Below are 17,355 nucleotides of genomic sequence, written 5' to 3'. Positions count from 1 at the left end.
CGTAAAAATGTTACAAAACATGTCCCCTCATGTGACTCTGTCACATGAGCAGGGACATGTTATTAGTTAAGTTTTAAATTTTTCATTTTATTTTTATTTGCTTTGGGCAACCTGATCCCACCTGTGGATGAGGTTGTCTAAAAAGTCCAAAGGCCACTTGGCCTGTTCATCTGCCCAGGCTCTTTAATTGTCGGCGAGCGCCCGGCGATCTAAACATCGCGCAACTGTGTGTTGATGTCGGGGTGCTCGCCCAATGTCAACGCGTGTCATTTTACTCTTGGCGCCCACACACCGAGATAAAAATTTTGCCCCAGGTTCCAGGGGTGACGTATTTGCCCAATATCTGAAATTGGTCTCTTCTTGGTTGCCGATGAAAACAACTTCTCCCGATGCAGCCCAGCAGAATCCCTCATCACCATCACCATCATCATCTCAGTCGCATTCCTGTTGATGACCATTACCTCTGAAGTGTCTTCCAGAGCAGCTGAACCAAAAACTGGTCCGATCCTGCGCAATCAAAACAAGTGCCAACCATTATCAGCACATGAACCTCCGCTCACTGAATAGTCAGGCAAATTGAAGCATCATATTTTCATCTCACCGGGGCTAATCATGTGAGTAAATTGCAGCATGTCTCTGGGCCTCCAATTGACAGAGCACTGTATAAGATTCATGGCAACGATAGCTGGAGCTCAAAAATAGGCTCCAGCCAGCTGGAGCAGCGGGTGAAAAGGGCAAAGAAATATTCGATGTTGTTACGGGGAAGTGCACGTGCTTGGGTGTGAGACGGGCAAAGTGTTGGCTCCTCTGTAATGCTCTTGGTGATCAAATGGGTTGTCAGCACTCTCCGCCAAGCCTAATGCCACTTGGGCGAGCTACTGAGGGTGCTGCAGGCAACTTGTGGTGTTTGTATCTCCAGCATCAGTCGGCACTTCCGAGGGTGAAGGGGCCCATTTCATTCGTGCTCAGCCTCAGAACTAGTTACCAGCTTTTTCAGCAGATACCAGTGAAGTCAAGGAAAGTCATGGAGAAAGATGCCAAAATGCATTTGGTAATTAAAGACTAGGGGGCAGGGTTTTTGCTCATTAGCTTCACTTACATCAGCACAATCTGGGCGAAGTTGGCCAAACCAAGCAGCTCACCACCACTTTCTCATGGGCAATCCCACAAAGTCATTTTTTTTAAAATCAGGAAACTCAAAACCACACACACACCCATGTTTTCCACAATCTTTCACCCTGGCCCAAGATTCATTTCGCCCGGATCAGCCTGCAAAGCTGTCGATACCCTCCGGGATGACATTGTGAACTCCACCTATCGGACCACAGACCCATAGAAATATTACAGTGCAGGAAGAGGCCATTCAGCCCATCATGTCTGTGTGGGCCAAAAAAGGGAGAAAAAAGAAACTAGCAGTTCATTTTAATCCTACTTTGCAGAACCTGGTTCGTAGCCTTGCAGGTTATAATAACTGTTTAGTTGACTATGGAACTGACTAGTTTTCACCGGCAGTTCAGCATAGTTATTTAAAATCATTTTCAGTGACCACTAAATCAGCTTGCAATTAACAATCACATCAACCAAGTGTGAGGCAATAACCATCTCCAACAAGAGAGAATCTAATCGTCTCCTCTTGACATTCAATGGCATTACGATGACTGAATCCCCCACTATCAATATCCTGGGGCTTACCATTGACCAGAAACTGAACTGGACCAACCATATAAATACTGTGGCCACAAGAGCAGGTCAGAGGCTCGGAATTCTGCAATGAATAACTCACCTCCTGACTCCCCAAAGCCTGTCCACCACCTACAAGTCACAAGTCAGGTGTCTGATGGAACACTCTCCACTTGTCTGGATGAGTGCAGCTCCAACAATGCTCAAGAAGCTCGACACCATCCAGGAAAAGTCAGCCTGCTTGACTGGTATCCCACCTATCACCTTGAATGTTCACGTCCTCCAACATCAGCACTCAGCGGCATCAGTGTGTACCTTATACAAAATGCACTGCAGCAACTCACCAAGGGCTTTATCAACAGCCCCTGTCGAATCCACAACCTCTACCACCTCGAAAGACAAAGGCAGCAGATAGATGGGAACACCACCACCTCCAAGTTCCCCTCCAAGTCACTCACCATCCTGACTTGGAAATATATCGCTATTCCTTCACTGTCGCTGAGTTAAAATCCTGGCACTCACTCCCTAACAGCACTGAGGGTGTACCAACACCACATGGATTGCAGGCGTTCAAGAAGGCAGCTCACCACCACCTTCTCAAGGGCAGTTAGGGATGGGCAAAAAATGCAGGGCTAGCCAGCGATGGTCACATCCCATGTACAAATAAAAAAAAAGTTAGTCACTGGAGGACTGGCTACACTTGCTAAAAATGCACTGTTGTACTGATAAGCCTTTTCCACCTGTGTTAATAAAACTTGACTGGGTTAAGACCCTTAAATACATTACGAGGAATAGTTTTTCATAGAAAGAAGAAAAATAAATGGTTATGTTCAATTGTGCTGTCCGTGGAAGATTTTCTGTTCATGAGTATACAAATATATTTTAGCAGCAACTTGATCTGTAACCTAGCCAGCACAATTTATGAGGCATTTTGGATGCAATTTCCTGATTGCACCCAAAGCAGAAACTCTTCCCTGATATTGTCAGAATGTGGTCCTGCGTCTATAATTGAACTGGGAGCTGTTTGCTCTGCAATTGCTGCATGGCTATCATTAATGCCCTAAAATGGATTCTAAAACTACAAATTGACTACCTTCTCCTTATTTTCTAATTAGTGCATGTTAAGAAGCTAATTGAATTTAATTCGTTTGTGTTTGCTTATTGGTCTGATACATGACATGTTCCCAGTAACGCAGACTGCTGAGGGTGAGTCACACTTTTCTTCATCATCTTTCCTTCCAGAGCTGTACCATTTCTATGTGCCAGAGTCGGGCAATGTTGGGTCCACTGTCGGGAGGATAATGGCGACGGATGTTGATATTGGGCAAAACGCAGAAATGAACTACACGGTAGAAGCTGGCGATGGTTCGGATTCATTTGGCATACTTACAGATAGTGAGACCCAGGAAGGTGTCATCATATTGAAGAAGGTCGGGTTTAAGGACTATTCCGGCATTTTCTTTTTCTGCATCTATCCCTTTTTGAAATGGGAGTTTGAGCAGTTCAGCTTCTCTCTTCATCTTGTAGTAAATGTATTAGGCTTTGTTGATATCATAATCTGTGTAAAATTGGATAAACACTGATAACCAACACTTAAACCAAAGAAAACTAAAGCAGCGGATTAACCTTGACCATTGACCAGTGGCTTGAGTTCATGTTAAAAGCTCACTCAAACACTTCAGTAAAGTATGGACCTAAATCATCTAACCAGGGAAAAGTATAACTTGGCTGACTTGGGACTTTGCCACATCGGCTCAGATGTTTTTGATGAATTTGATATGTCCAGAAAGCCAGTGATTCAGGCACAATTGGGTGACTGATCAATTTTTTTGCATACAAAGGGGATTAAGGGATATGGGAATAGTGCAGGAAGGTGAAGCTGAGCTCGCAGATCAGCCATGATGTTCATGAATGACAGAGCAGGCTCAAGAGGTTGAATGGCCTACTCCAGCTTCTATTTATATACATACAACATACGAAATAGGAGCAGGAGTAGGCCACTCGGCCTGTCAAACCTGCTGCGCCCTTCAATAAGATCATGACTGATCTGATTGTAACCTCAACCCCACATTCCTGCCTACCCCCAATAACCTTTCACCCCCTTGTTAATCAAAAATCTACCTAGCTCTGCCTTAAAAATATTTAAAGACCCCGCCTCCACTGCCTTTTGTGGAAGAGGGTTCCAAAGACTCATGACCCTCTTAGAGAAAAAACTTTTCCTCATCTATGTTTTAAATGAGCGACCGATTATTTTTAAACAGCAACCTTAGTTCTAGATTCTCCCACAAGAGGAAACATCGTCTCCACATCAACCCTTCAAGACCCCTCAGGATCTTAAAGGTTTCAATCAAGTCACCTCTTACTCTTCTAAACTCCAGTAAATACAAGCCTAACCTGTCCAACCTTTCCTCATAAGACAACCCACCCATTCCTGGTATTAATCTAGTAAACCTCTGAACTGCTTCTAATGCATTTACATTTTCCCTTAAATAAGGAGACCAGTACTGTACACAATACTCCAGATGTGGTTTCGCCAGTGCCCTGTACAACTGAAGCATAACCTCCCTACTTTTGTAATCAATTGCCCTCACAATAACTGATAACATTATGTTAGCTTTCCTAATTTCTTGCTGTACCTGCATATTAGCCTTTTGCGATTCATGCACTAAGACACCCAGACCTCTCTGCATCTCCGAACTCTGCATATCAGCATTTAGATAATATGCTTCTTTTTCATTCATCCTTCCAAAAGAACAACCTTCTGCATTTTTCCACATTATACTTCATTTGCCGGATCTCTGCCTGCTCACCTAACCTGCCATCCTTTTGTAGCCTCCTTTATTCTCTTCACAACTTATTTTCTTACCTATCTTTGTGTCATCAGAGAATTTAGCAACCATACCTTTGGTCCCTTCATCCAAGTTATTTATATAAATTGTAAAAACTTGAGGCTCCAGCACTGATCCCTGTGGCACACCATTCTTCTTTCCTGCCTGCCAGAAAAAGACCCATTTATGCCTACTCTCTGTTTCTTGTTAGCTAGCCAGTCTTCTATCCATGCCAATATGTTGCCCCCTACACATGAGCTTTTATATTCCATAATAACCTTTGATGTGGAACTTTATCAAATGCCTTCTGGAAATCTGAGTTAAGTACATCTACTGGGTCCCCTTTATCCATAGCACATGTGACTCCTTCAAAGAATTCCAATAAATTGGTTAAACATGATTTCCTTTTCATAAAACCATGTTGACTCTGCCTGATTGCCTTGAATTTTTCTAAGTGCCCTGCTATAACATCTTTAGTAATATCTTCAAACATTTTTTCTATGATGGATGTTAGTCTAAGTAGCCTATAGGTTCCTGCTTTCTGTCTCCCTTCCTTTTTGAATAATGGAGTTATATTTGCTACCTTCCATGGATGGAACCTTCCCCGAGTCCAGGGAATTTAAAAAAGTTAAAACCAATGCATCAACTATCTCACTGGTCACTTCATTCAAGACTCTAGGATGAGGTCCATCAGGACCTAAGGATTTGTCAGCCCACAGCTCCAACAATTTTCTAAGTATCACTTCCCTGGTGATTGTAATTTTCCTGAGTTCCTCCCTCCTTCCATTTCCTGATTTGCAGCTATTTCTGGGGTGTTATTTGTATTCTCTACAGTGATGACCGATGCAAACTACCTGTTGAACTCATCTGCCATCTCCTTCCTTTCTATTATCAATTACCCAGGCTCACTTTCTATAGGACAATGCTCACTTTAACTCATTTCTTATTTACGTATACCCATAGAAAACTCTTACTATCCATCTTTATATTTCTAGCTAGCTTTCTTTCATACTCTAATTTTTCTCTCCTTATTAATCTTTTGACACGCTTTGCTGTTCTTTATATTCTGTCCAATCTTCAGACCTGCCACCAGTATTTGTGCAGTTATGTGCTTTTTCTTTAAGTTTGATACTGTCTTTACCTTTCTCAGTCAACCACGGATGTTGGGCCCTCCCCTTGGAATTTTCATTTCTCGTTGGAATGTATCTATTCTGTGTATTCTGAAATATCCCCTCAAATGTCTGCCACTGCATCTCTAATGACCTCTCACTTAACCTCACTTGCCAGTTCACTTTAGCTAGCTCTGTTTTCATGTCCTCATTATTGACCTTATTTAAGTTTAAAATACTAGTCTTGAATGCATTCTTCTCCCCCTCGAACTGAATGTAAAGTTCAATCATATTAGGATCGCTGCTACCAAGGGGGTTATGAATTAATCCTATGTTGTTGCTCAATGCCAGGTCTGGTACAGCCTTCTCCCTGGTTGACTCCAGAATATGCTGTTCTAAGAAACTATCCCGCAAACATTCTATGAATTCTTTATCTACAGTACCCTTGCCCATATGATTTTTCCGGTCTGTATGTAGAGTAAAAGCCCCCATGATTATCACGATACCTTTCTGACAAACTCCCATTATCTCTTGCTTTATACTGTGTCCTACCATGTAGTTACAATTAGGGGGTCTGTACATTACTCCCACAAGTGACTTTTGCCTTTATTATTTCTCATCTCAACCCAAACCACTTCTACATCCTGGTTTCCTGAACCTAGGTCCCCTCTCTGATGTGCTAATATCAGCATTAATTAACAGAGCCACCCCTTCAGTTTTTCCTAACTTCCAGCCCTTGCTAAATGTCACATACCCTTCAATATTCAGGTCCCAATCTTTTCATCCTGTAGCCATGTCTCTGTAATGGCTTTCAGATCATACTTATTTATTTCTATTTGCGCTATCAGTTCATCTGTTTTGTTTCAAATGCTACGTGCATTTGGATACAGAGTCTTTAGTTTTGTCATTTTATTATTTTTGTAGCATCTAGCTGTATCTGCTGATTTACTCTTAGATTTGTACTCTCTGTCCCTTCCTGTCACAGTCTGTTTATCATTTCCCATATTAGTACCTTTCTTTCTTGCCTTGTCTCCACTCTTTGGGTTTTCCACACCTTCCTGAATTTGATCTCTTGCACCCCACTGTTCAGTTTAAAACCCTCCATACTTCCCTAGTTATGCAACTCGCGAGGAAAGCAGCCCCAGCACAGTCCAGTTGTGGATCATCCCAACACTACAGATCTCACTTTCCCCAGTACTCGTGCCGGTGCCACACAAACCAGAACCCACTTCTCCCACACCAGCCTTTGAGCCACGCATTCGTCTCTCTAATCTTATCTGAGCATTGCCAATTTGCACGTGGCTCAGTTAATAATCCAGAAAATATTACCTTTGAGGTCCCGCTTCTTAATTTGGTGGCTAGATCTTAATACTGACTATGCAGGGCCTCCCTCATCTTGCCTATGTCATTGGTACCTACATAGACTACAACAATTGGATCCTCCCCCTCCCACTGTAGGTCCCCCTTCAGTCCTGAGGAAATGTCCCAAACCCTGGCACCGGGCAGGCAACACAGCTGTCAGGGCTTTTGCTCTTTGCTACAGAGAACAGTGTCAATCCCTCTCATTATACTGCCCCCCACTACCGCTACATCCCTTTTGGCTTCCTGTGCCACAGTGTCATCATGAAATCATCAAATCCATACAATAGTGTAGCACAGAAGGTGACCACTCTGTTCATTGTTCCTGTGCTGGCTCTTTGAAAGGGCTATTCAATCCACCACACTCCCCTTCTTTTACCTCAGTGTCCACCTTGCCAAGTACTTATCCAATTCCCTTTTGAAAGTTGCTATACAATCTACTTTCATTGTCCTTTAAGGCAGTGCCCTCCAGATCATTATAATTCACTGCATCACCAGAAAAGCTCCCTTATCTCACCCTCTGGTTCTTTTGCCAGTTATCTAAATCTGTCTTTTCAAGTTAATGGCCACCACCATCCCCACCTCTGCCACTGGAAATGGTTTCTCTATCAAATATTCAAGTATAAAACATTCCAGTGAGTATCTGATCAATGTCTATAACTCACCTTTAAAAGCTTCAATCACAATCTTGACCATTTATTTAACCAGCTACTGTAAATAATTTAATCAACACAGCAGCATTGCCTGCACAGATGTGACTCAGTGGGTTGTGCATCTTTGAACAGTGTAATTGAATTGAGTGCATGTACTAAGTGGGGAGAGGTGAGAACCCGTGACATATTTACATATGCATTGGGCTCTGGCACCAGCCAGGTTAAGATACCATGGACACTCCCCCACTGTACTGGCACCTCCTCCAACCTGACATTCATCAAGGGAAAAATTAATGTTAATTGTGGGCCTCCTCCTGATATGTGAGTGAATGCGATGAGAGGGTCGGAGAAGTGAAAGGAACTCTATTCAGTGTAGCAGTCCAGTAATTATATGCCTGGCTTCCTGGTATGAGATGCCTGTCACTCAAATCTGCCCAGAACAGTTGACGTGAATTTTATTCATTTTCACGTGCGTCAAAAAGTGGAACAGCTCAGTAATTTGAATTCAACATTATGATATTAAAAAAAAAACAAAGCTGGTATCAGGAAACGTGACCATGGAGCTGCTGAACTAGGGAAAAAAGGGAAGGAAACCTGCCCTCCTTACCTGGTCAGGGACAATATGTGATTCCAGTCCCAGGCCAATGTGATTGACTGTTAACTGCCTCCCAAAGTGGCCTAACAAGCCGCTCAGCTGTACTGCATACCGGGTAACTCGGGATGATCAATAAATGCCAGCCTCACCCACACTCTGAGAATTAGTTCAAAAAAGAAAGGACAAAACTCATTAAAAGTCTAAATGTGCAGCTACTGATTAATCAGGTTAGTGGCGAGCAATCCGTCTTGGAGCACAAGGCTGATCAATAGCCTAACGCCTTTTGAACCAGTAATGAGTAATGGAGAGCAGAATTGTGTCTGTGCTTTGCTGCAGCTACTGGACTATGAGAGCAAGAGGAGATTTAGAATCAGAGTGGAGGCAATCAACAAATACATTGATCCCCGACTCCTCAACCTCGGACCGTTTAAAGATGTCACAAATGTCAAAATCAATGTGCGCGATGTCGATGAGCCGCCATTCTTTATCGCTCCCGAATACATTTTCAAGCTCCGGGAAAACAGAGAAGCTGGCGCCTTTGTCGGGGAGGTGACAGCAAGGGACCCAGATGCAGCAAACAATTCAATCAGGTAGGCGATGCTTAAACTGCAGAGTTGATTGCCAATTCTGTTAAACAGTGTGGAAACTTCTCTTCCACCCTGCACTGATTGCGATACCCTGCTGCCGCTCTGAGAACAGAAAGATGATTGCCTACTTAAACCATGCTATTAAGTTACTTTAAACAATATAAAAAATTCAATTCGGTGAGAATGGTTGGTAAGAACGGCCAAAGTGGGCACCATTATTAGTTTTCACGTTATGCTTAATGGGCTTTCAAAATTTTCACTAAAAGTGATTGACTTCCAAGTGTCTCATTACTTATTCATGACTGACATGATTGGACTGATGTTTCTCCTCATATTTCAATTCTTCTGGCATTATCTGCTGCTTGTGTAAGCCTATTCAGGTGTAATGTGTCAAATCTATCTCTCCAAATCAATAGAATTCGGGTGGCAATACTAAAGCAAACAAGGCAGTAATATTAGGTGTTTTTTTCCCAGAGTGTGCACCAGCCTTCTGCTGATAACTATGAGCACACCAAAGCAAGTCAAATTATACATCAACTTCAGCTTGTCCTGGAGATTTAAATGAGCAGTGATGGAACAGGTAGAGCTGCTTGTGAAATTCCACGTTTGACTCAAGGATGCACACTAGGTAGGGTGTGGGTTTGAAGGCGGAGGAACCAAAAGCCCAAAGTGAAGACAATTGGCTCGGATTCCACAGTGGGAATGATGGTGAAGCTGGCAGTGTTCACCACTATTACTCATGTGAAACTGACAGCAACTTCAAGAGTCCACACATGCGCAGTCAAAAGTGACAATCCAGAAGTTTCTGTCGGTGATCCCTGTGCTCCTCCAGGCAGGGGGCGCTGCTGAGGTCCCCCCCGTGCAATCAATTGGAAATCACTGAACTGATGAGAATTTCCGCTCTTTGGTTCTTAGTTTCACAATAAAAACTCTAGAGAAGGTTACACTAGTTGAATGAGGTGTAACAACAATTTTAATGTTAGAAAAAAGTTGTAATTACTGCTAAACAGGCACTCTGACCTGAAGAGCAGTTTTACATTTCAAATTTCTCCATTAACATAAGAAATTCCACATAGTTTTTAAATATTTTTACAAGTTTCTTTATGACATTGTATCTTCTATCTTAATCCTATGTTTATGCCCCAATCATTTTTTTTGTTATCTACAAAAAAATCAATTTAAAAGTGAAGAAGTTTTTATTTCCAGGTTTGCTGTCTGTTAGAATACATCAATGCGATTGGCTCCTTAATCTACTTGATGACATCACTGTTGCTGGATACCTGGAGACTGCCTAGACTTAATTGCCAGATTCAAACTGATCTTGGGAAAGAGGAAATCCATGTATCAGAGATTGCTAGATCTTTGTGGGCAGCCTTCCTCGAAGTCAGCCATGAGCACCATTGCTTCACTGCTGAGCACGAAATGCAGCCTATTTAATATGAAATAAGGCCAGGCAACAGCAGGAGGACACATGCCTTACAGACATCTCCAAAATACGCCACAAAGGACATAAACTGTTCAACAACTATCTGTTACACAAGGGAAAAGCTAATGATAAGAGCCAACTGTGGAATAATTGGTAATTTGACGACCTTGGCCACCCCTGTGAGGTCGTTGAACTTCTTGCACCCAGTGTCTTGTCTCGTGACATTTATCTCCACTGCTATTGCTCCCACTACAACTTGAACATGGGTTTGTTGTTTCTTTTGGTGCTCTATGGATACAGAACATCTCCCCTTCTTTGCAACTCATCCACCAAGGCCTCTGCTCTGCTTGTAGGGAGTCCCAAATCATGAGAAGCTAGCACCAGTTAAAGCTTGCCTGAACTACTTAAAGCCAGTCTGCAGTTCTTAAAGGGGAGATGCATTGTGGCTAGTACATGTGCTGGAAGTTGTTCACAACTAATTATGACCTGGGAAAGTCAAAAGAATGGCAAAAGAAACAAAGCAAAGGTCAGGAGTGCGATGGAATACTCTCCACTTACCTGGGTGCGTGCAGCCCCAACAACACTCAAGAAGCTCTAAATCACCCAGGACAAAGCAGCCCACTTGATTGGCACTCCATCCACCACCTTAAACATTCAATCCCTCCACTGATGCACAGTGGCAGCAGTGTGAACCATCTACAAGATGCACTGCAGGAACTCACCAAGGCTCCTTCAACAGCATCATCAGAAGGTAAAGGGCAGCAGATAGATGGGAACACCACCACCTGCAAATTTCCCTCCAAGCCACTCACCAACCTGACTTGGAAATATATCACAGTTCCTTTACTGTCAATGGGTCAAAATCCTGGAAACACCTCCCTAACAGCACTGTGGATATACCTATACCCCATGGACTGCAGAGGTTCAAGCAGGCAACTCACCACCACCTTCTCAAGGGCAATTAGGGATGGGTAACAAATGCTGGCCCAGCCAGTGATGCCCATGTCTTGTGAAAGAATAAAAGAAAATGATCTCAAGCCACTAAGGGTATATTTAGTCTGATGACCAAAAGCTTAGTCAAAAAGCAATTAGGAGAGCAAAGAGGGGATGTGAGAAAGCTCTGGCTGGTAAAAGTAGGGAAAATCCCAAGATATTCAAGAAGTATATCACTGGGAAGAGGATAACCAGGGAAAGAGTAGGGCCCATTAGGGACCAAGGGGGCAGTCTATGGGTGGAGCCAGAGGACATCGTTAGAGTGTTGAATGAATATTTCACATCCGTCTTCACCCAAGAGAATGAGGATGAAGGTTTTGAACTTGGGGAGAGAGACTGCGAGGTTCTAGCAAATTGCTAGAGGGAGTGACAAGGTATTGGAGGTGTTGGCTTAAAAATGGACAAATCTCCAAGACTGGGTGTTTTGTATCCCAAACTGCTGAGGGAGACAAGGGGGGGAGATTGCAGGGGTTCTGACCCAAATTTTTAATTCCTCTCTGGCCACAGGGGAGGTGCCAGAGGACTGGAGAACAGCTAATGTAGTTCCGCTATTTAAGAAGGGTTGTAGAGATAAGCCAGGGAACTACAGACCAGTGAGTCTCACATCAATGGTAGGGAAACTATTGGAGAAAATTCTGAAGGAGAGAATCTATCTCCAGTTGGAGAGGCAAGGTTTGATCAGGGATAGTTAGCATGGCTTTGTCAGAGGGAGGTCATGCCTAACAAATTTGATTGAATTTTTTGAGGAGGTGACCAGGTGTGTAGATGAGGGTAGTGTAGTTGATGTAGTTTATATGGATTTCAGCAAAGCCTTTGACAAGGTCCCACATGGGAGACTTATAAAGAAGGCAAATGCACATGGGATACAGGGTAATTTGATAAGGTGGATTCAAATTGGCTTAGTTGTAGGAGACAGAGGGTGATGACAGAAAGATGCTTTAGTGACTGGAAGCCAGTGTCCAGTGGCATACCACAGGGATCTGTGCTGGGTCTCCTATTATTTGTTATTTATATAAATGACTGGATGACTATGTGGGTGGTAGGATTAGTAAGTTTGTGGATGACACAAAGATTGGCCGGGTGGTTAACAGTGAGGCTGAGTGTTTTGGGCTACAGTAAGATACAGACAGGATGGCCAAATGGGCAGATAAGTGGCAGATGGAATTTAACCCTGAAAAGTGTGAGGTGATACACTTTGGAAGGAGTAATTTGGATTGTGCAGACAAATGGCAGATGAAGTTCAACGCAGAGAAGCGTGAGGTCATTCATTTTGGCAGGAAGAATATGGAGAGACAGTATGAAATAAAGGAAGAAACTCTAAAGGAGTTGTAGGAACAAAGAGGCCTTGGTGTACAAGTACGTAAGTCATTGAAAGTGGCAGGGCCTATTGAGAGAGCAGTTAATAAAGCATATGGTATCCTAGGTTTTATTAATAGGGGCATTGAGTACAAGAGTAAGGAGGTTATGTTGACCTTGTATGAGACACTAGTTAGGCCTCATCAGTAGTACTGCGTCCAGTTCTGGGTGCCATACTTGAGGAAGAATGTGAAGGCACTGGAGGGAGTACAGAGGAGATTCACAAGAATTATTCCAGGGATAAAGAACTGTAGCCAAGAGGATAGATTGGGTCTGTTTTCCTTAGAGAAAAGATGGGTGAGACGAGACCTGATGGAGGTATTCAAGATCCTGAGAGGTATGGACAGGGTAAATAATGAGAAACTGTTCCCACTCAAGAGTATGTCAAGAACGAGAGGGCACAGATTCAAAATAATGGGCAAAAGAAGTAGAAGTGATGTGAGGATTTTTTTTTCACCCTGGAGGTGGTTGGAATCTGGAACAAACATCCTGCAAGGGTGGTGGAGGCAGGTCTGATCAAGTTGTTCAAAAGGGAATTGGATTGCTATCTGAAAAGGTCACAGGAGTAAGGCAGGGGAGTGGGATTAGGTAGAATGCTCTTTCAGAGAGCCAGTGCAGACTCAATGGGCCAAATGGCCTCCTTCTACACTGTAAAGATTCTGTGATTCTGTGGAATGGAGTTTGGAGCAGAGTCCAAACACAATGGCTTCAGTCTTCCAAATATTTAATTGAATGAAATTTCTGTTCATCCAGTACTCAATGCCAGATATTCAGTCTGATGGTTTAGCAACCGTAGAGGGGTTGAGAGAGGTGTTGGTGAGTTACAGCTGGGTGGTGTTGGTGAACAAATGTGAAAATATAATTTTTTAACTTTCAATTGACTGGAAATTTTGCAATTTGAACTAAAGTAAAACAAACTGCTTAAAATGCAAAACAAAAACAGAATTACCTGGAAAAACTCAGCAGGTCTGGCAGCATCGGCGGAGAAGAAAAGAGTTGACGTTTCGAGTCCTCATGACCCTTCGACAGAACTTGAGTTCGAGTCCAAGAAAGAGTTGAAATATAAGCTGGTTTAAGGTGTGTGTGTGGGGGGCGGAGAGAGAGAGAGAGAGAGAGAAGTGGAGGGGGGGTGTGATTGTAGGGACAAACAAGCAGGCACTTAAAATGCAAGGCCACATACCAACAAACCACCCTCAGGGGAGTGTGAAGAGAGATACATTTCCTATAATCAGAAACCCATTGAAACTCATAACTGTCTAAGGAAGAGAATCATAAATGCAAAACACTTGATATTGAAACAATAGCTGCCACAGCCAGACACACCCAAAACCTATTGGAAATACACAATGGGTGAAGTATTTCAAGGCACAGCTTCCAGCTGCTCAAGAGAGATTGCAAGTGACACAGGCAGTGTCAAGAAAGTTTGCAGCAGAGGAAACAGGCCGAAGGCTGCTCTCTCTCACTCTTTCTCTTTTGCAATTAAGGGTATCACCTGATCTGAGATGCCAACTCTACCAGAAGCCTACCAGCAAACAGACATCTTGCAATAATTGCAACATCTTCTATACCTGACCACATCCAATGAACCAGCTAACCCAAATCGGCCGTGGTATTTAAAATCTACATATCAAGGACAATCAAAGATCACTTAACCCTATATTATTTTACCTTTTTTTTTATTGGAGTCTAACGCCCCTTATTTCTGGTGATAGGTGGTGACAGATTGGGAAATGTTAATGTACAAAGGGACCTGGTTGTCCTTATACACCAGTTATTGAAAGCAAGCATGCAGGTGCAGCAAGCAGTTAAAAAGGCAAATGGTATGTTGGCTTTGTTGCAAGAGGTCTTGAGTACAGGAGCAGGGATGTCTTACTGCAGCTGTACAGGGCCTTGGTGAGACCACACCTTGAGTATTGCAGTTTTGGTCTCCTTACTTAAGAAAGAATATACTTGCCATAGAAGTAGTGCAGCAAAGGTTCACTAGGCTGATACCGGGGTTGGCAGGATTGTCATACAAGGAGAGATTGGGTCGACTAGGCCTGTATTCACTGGAGTTTAGAAGAATGATAGGGGATCCCATTGAAACGTATAAAATTCTGACAGGGATGGACAGACTGGATGCAGGGATGATGTTTCCTGTGTCTGGGGTCCAGAACAAGGCATCACAATCTCAGGATGTGGGACAGGTTATTTAGGACTGAGATGAGGAGAAACGTCTTCACTCAGAGGGTGGTAAACCTTTGGATTTTTCTACCTCAGGGGACTGTGGAGGCAAAGTCACTGAATATATTTAAAAAAGGAGATAGATTTCTAGACTCTAAAGGTATCGGGGGGAATGGGGAGAAAGCGGGAATATGGCGTTGAGATGGAAGATCAGCTATGATCATACTGAATGGCAGAGCAGGCTCGAAGGGCTGAATGACCTACTCCTATTTTCTATAATACTGTGTGAGTGTATGTATGTGTGTGAATGTAAGTGTGAGTTTGAGTGTGTGAGTCTGTGTGTGTGTGTGCGTGTGTGTGTGTGATAGTGTATGTGTGTGTGTGTGTGAGTGTATGTGTGTGAATGTAATTGTGAGTGTATGTGTGTGTGTGTGTTTGTGTGTGTGAGTGTGTGTTTGAGTGTGTGTGTGAGTGAGTGTGTGTGTGTATGAGTGTGTGTGTGTGTGTGTGTGTGTGTGTTTGATTATGTCTGTGTGTGAGTGAGTGTGTGTGAGTATGTGTGTGTGAGTGAGCGTGTGTGTGTGTGAGTGTGTGTGAGTGAGTGTGTGTTTGAGTGTGTGTGAGTGAGTGTGTGTGAGTGTATGTGTATGTGTGTGTGTTTGAGTGTGTGTGTGTATGAGTGTGTGTGTGTATGTGTGTGTATGAGTGTGTGTGTGTGTGTGTGTATATGTGTGTGTGTGTGTGTGTTTGAGCGTGTGTGTGTGTGTGTGTTTGAGTGTGTGTGTGTGTGAGTGTGTGTGTGTGTGTGTGTCTGTGTGTGAGTGAGAGTGAATGTGTGTGTGTGTGTGTCTGTGTGAGTGAGTGAGTGTGTGTGTGCGTGAGTGTGTGTGTGTGTGTCTGTGTGTAAGTGAGTGAGTGAATGTGTGTGTGAGTGTGTGTGTGTGTGTCTGTGTGATCGAGTGAGTGTGTGTGTGTGTGAGTGTGTGTGTGAGTGTGTCTGTGTGTGAGCCTGAATGATTACATGAGGGCCAAATGATTGGTGCTATGTCTTTATTAGTTTTTTTCCTCTCAGATTTAGTGGTAAATGAATTTGCCCTTTCTTTGACTCCAGAAAACTTGTTTGGTTGGCTCCTTATTGCTCACAGTTTAAATAGTTAAACACATTCTGATTTGGGAAAGGCATGTCCTCATGGAAAATAAATTCCATGCCGAGGAGGTTGAATAACGGGGAGCCAGTTCACTCCTTCTCATCCGGTCGTAACAACATGCGGAAACTGAAGTTGTTCATGGAGGGGGTGAAATATGGAATGGTTTCATGTATAAATTTGGTTTGGAATGTTAATCTTGTGCTAGTGTTAAGGCCTGTCTCCTCATGATGGCAAGGTTGTGCAGCTTGCAACAAACCTTGACCAGTCTAGACACCCGCCCTGCTGAGCACTGTACAGCTCCTACTGCACACTGGGTGTTGACCTGCATGATATGCTGCATATGGGACACACCAACTGACACTGAGGGAATAGAATCACTTGTGGTTTCAGTGCATCTCAGAGTTGACATGCGGTGCCTGAAAACCAATGTCCATCTAGTTAATATCTGCTACATCATAATTGTAGGGAAGCCTACAATTCTTATGAAACCATCTTCTCACTCCACTCCTTCTCTCTGGCAAGATAGAATAAAATACATCCAGCTTTCTTAGAATACAAAACCTCAATGACTGGCCACATGCAACAGCGGAAGGAAAGCTGCAAGATGTTGCAAAAACCGCATGGTACAGTCTGGAAGGAGCCTGATGCATAAAGATTCATGACCCTGGCCACCTTTACAGCCACTGACAATGCTGTCCTCACCCTGCTCTGAGGTTGCAGTTGTGGCAGCTTTTGGTGACAATGTCCTTAGCAAAATGCAGACGACTGACACCTGGTTAGTGAATTGGAAGTATAGAACTTGAGTTTTGCTTAAAAAAGACAATTTGTTGAAGCATTAATGCCAATCATTGGTTTGAAATTTAAACCAGACAGCTTGACTCTGATTGGTTAAGGCATTGCCCTGAGGAATGAGCCAGCGAATTGCTATCACTTTACCTTGTTTACCTGAAACATGTGCATGCACAGACATTACGCCTGCTTCAGCTAAACAAAATAAGTGGTGGTTCATTCCTCAGGGCAATGCCTTGACCAATCAGAATCAAGCTGCTTGGTTTAAATTTCGAACAATGATTGGCAATCAACTGTCAGTCACCATTAACTGGTGCAATATCCGTGACTAGGCCTCTACCAATCAGTGCCCACTTGCCAACCAATCAGCACTGTCTTTTCATACAGTATAAAGTTGTTGCTTCCCCTGACATTGAGTATTCTTATGATTATCCTGATGAGTGCAAGATGAAAAATATCAACAAAATGTCTTTTATCAGTGACACACTGTTCCTCAGTGAGGGTTAGGTAGGCAAATTGCTTTCTGAACACCCTGGGTGTGAGTCCTTCTCCCCTTTACCTCCCTCTTCCAGCAACTTGTCCTATTTTGCATGCCCTCTGCTCATTCTCCATGTCATGTTGTATTCCAAGGGGAACGCGCCCATGTCTGAGAGCAACGACTGGGTGCAA

The 17,355-nt window shown here is 43.2% G+C and overlaps 1 protein-coding gene across 5 annotated transcripts in view; it reads left to right on the top strand.

The window, feature by feature from the left end:
* Window positions 1-17,355, top strand: part of LOC121279082 (cadherin-7-like) — a 126,098-nt gene that overhangs the window by 81,810 nt on the left and 26,933 nt on the right. For all 5 annotated transcript variants that reach the window (XM_041189981.1, XM_041189980.1, XM_041189983.1 and 2 more), the window contains 2 exons: window positions 2,923-3,110; window positions 8,561-8,814. In XM_041189981.1, coding sequence (XP_041045915.1) covers window positions 2,923-3,110; window positions 8,561-8,814 — 442 coding nt within the window. The remainder of the gene's footprint in view (window positions 1-2,922; window positions 3,111-8,560; window positions 8,815-17,355) is intronic.

The sequence above is a fragment of the Carcharodon carcharias genome, chromosome 6 (genome assembly GCF_017639515.1).
Source record: "Carcharodon carcharias isolate sCarCar2 chromosome 6, sCarCar2.pri, whole genome shotgun sequence".
NCBI lineage: Eukaryota > Metazoa > Chordata > Chondrichthyes > Lamniformes > Lamnidae > Carcharodon > Carcharodon carcharias.
Note: the sequence above shows the minus strand (reverse complement) of the source record. Positions and strands in the feature narration are given on the sequence as shown.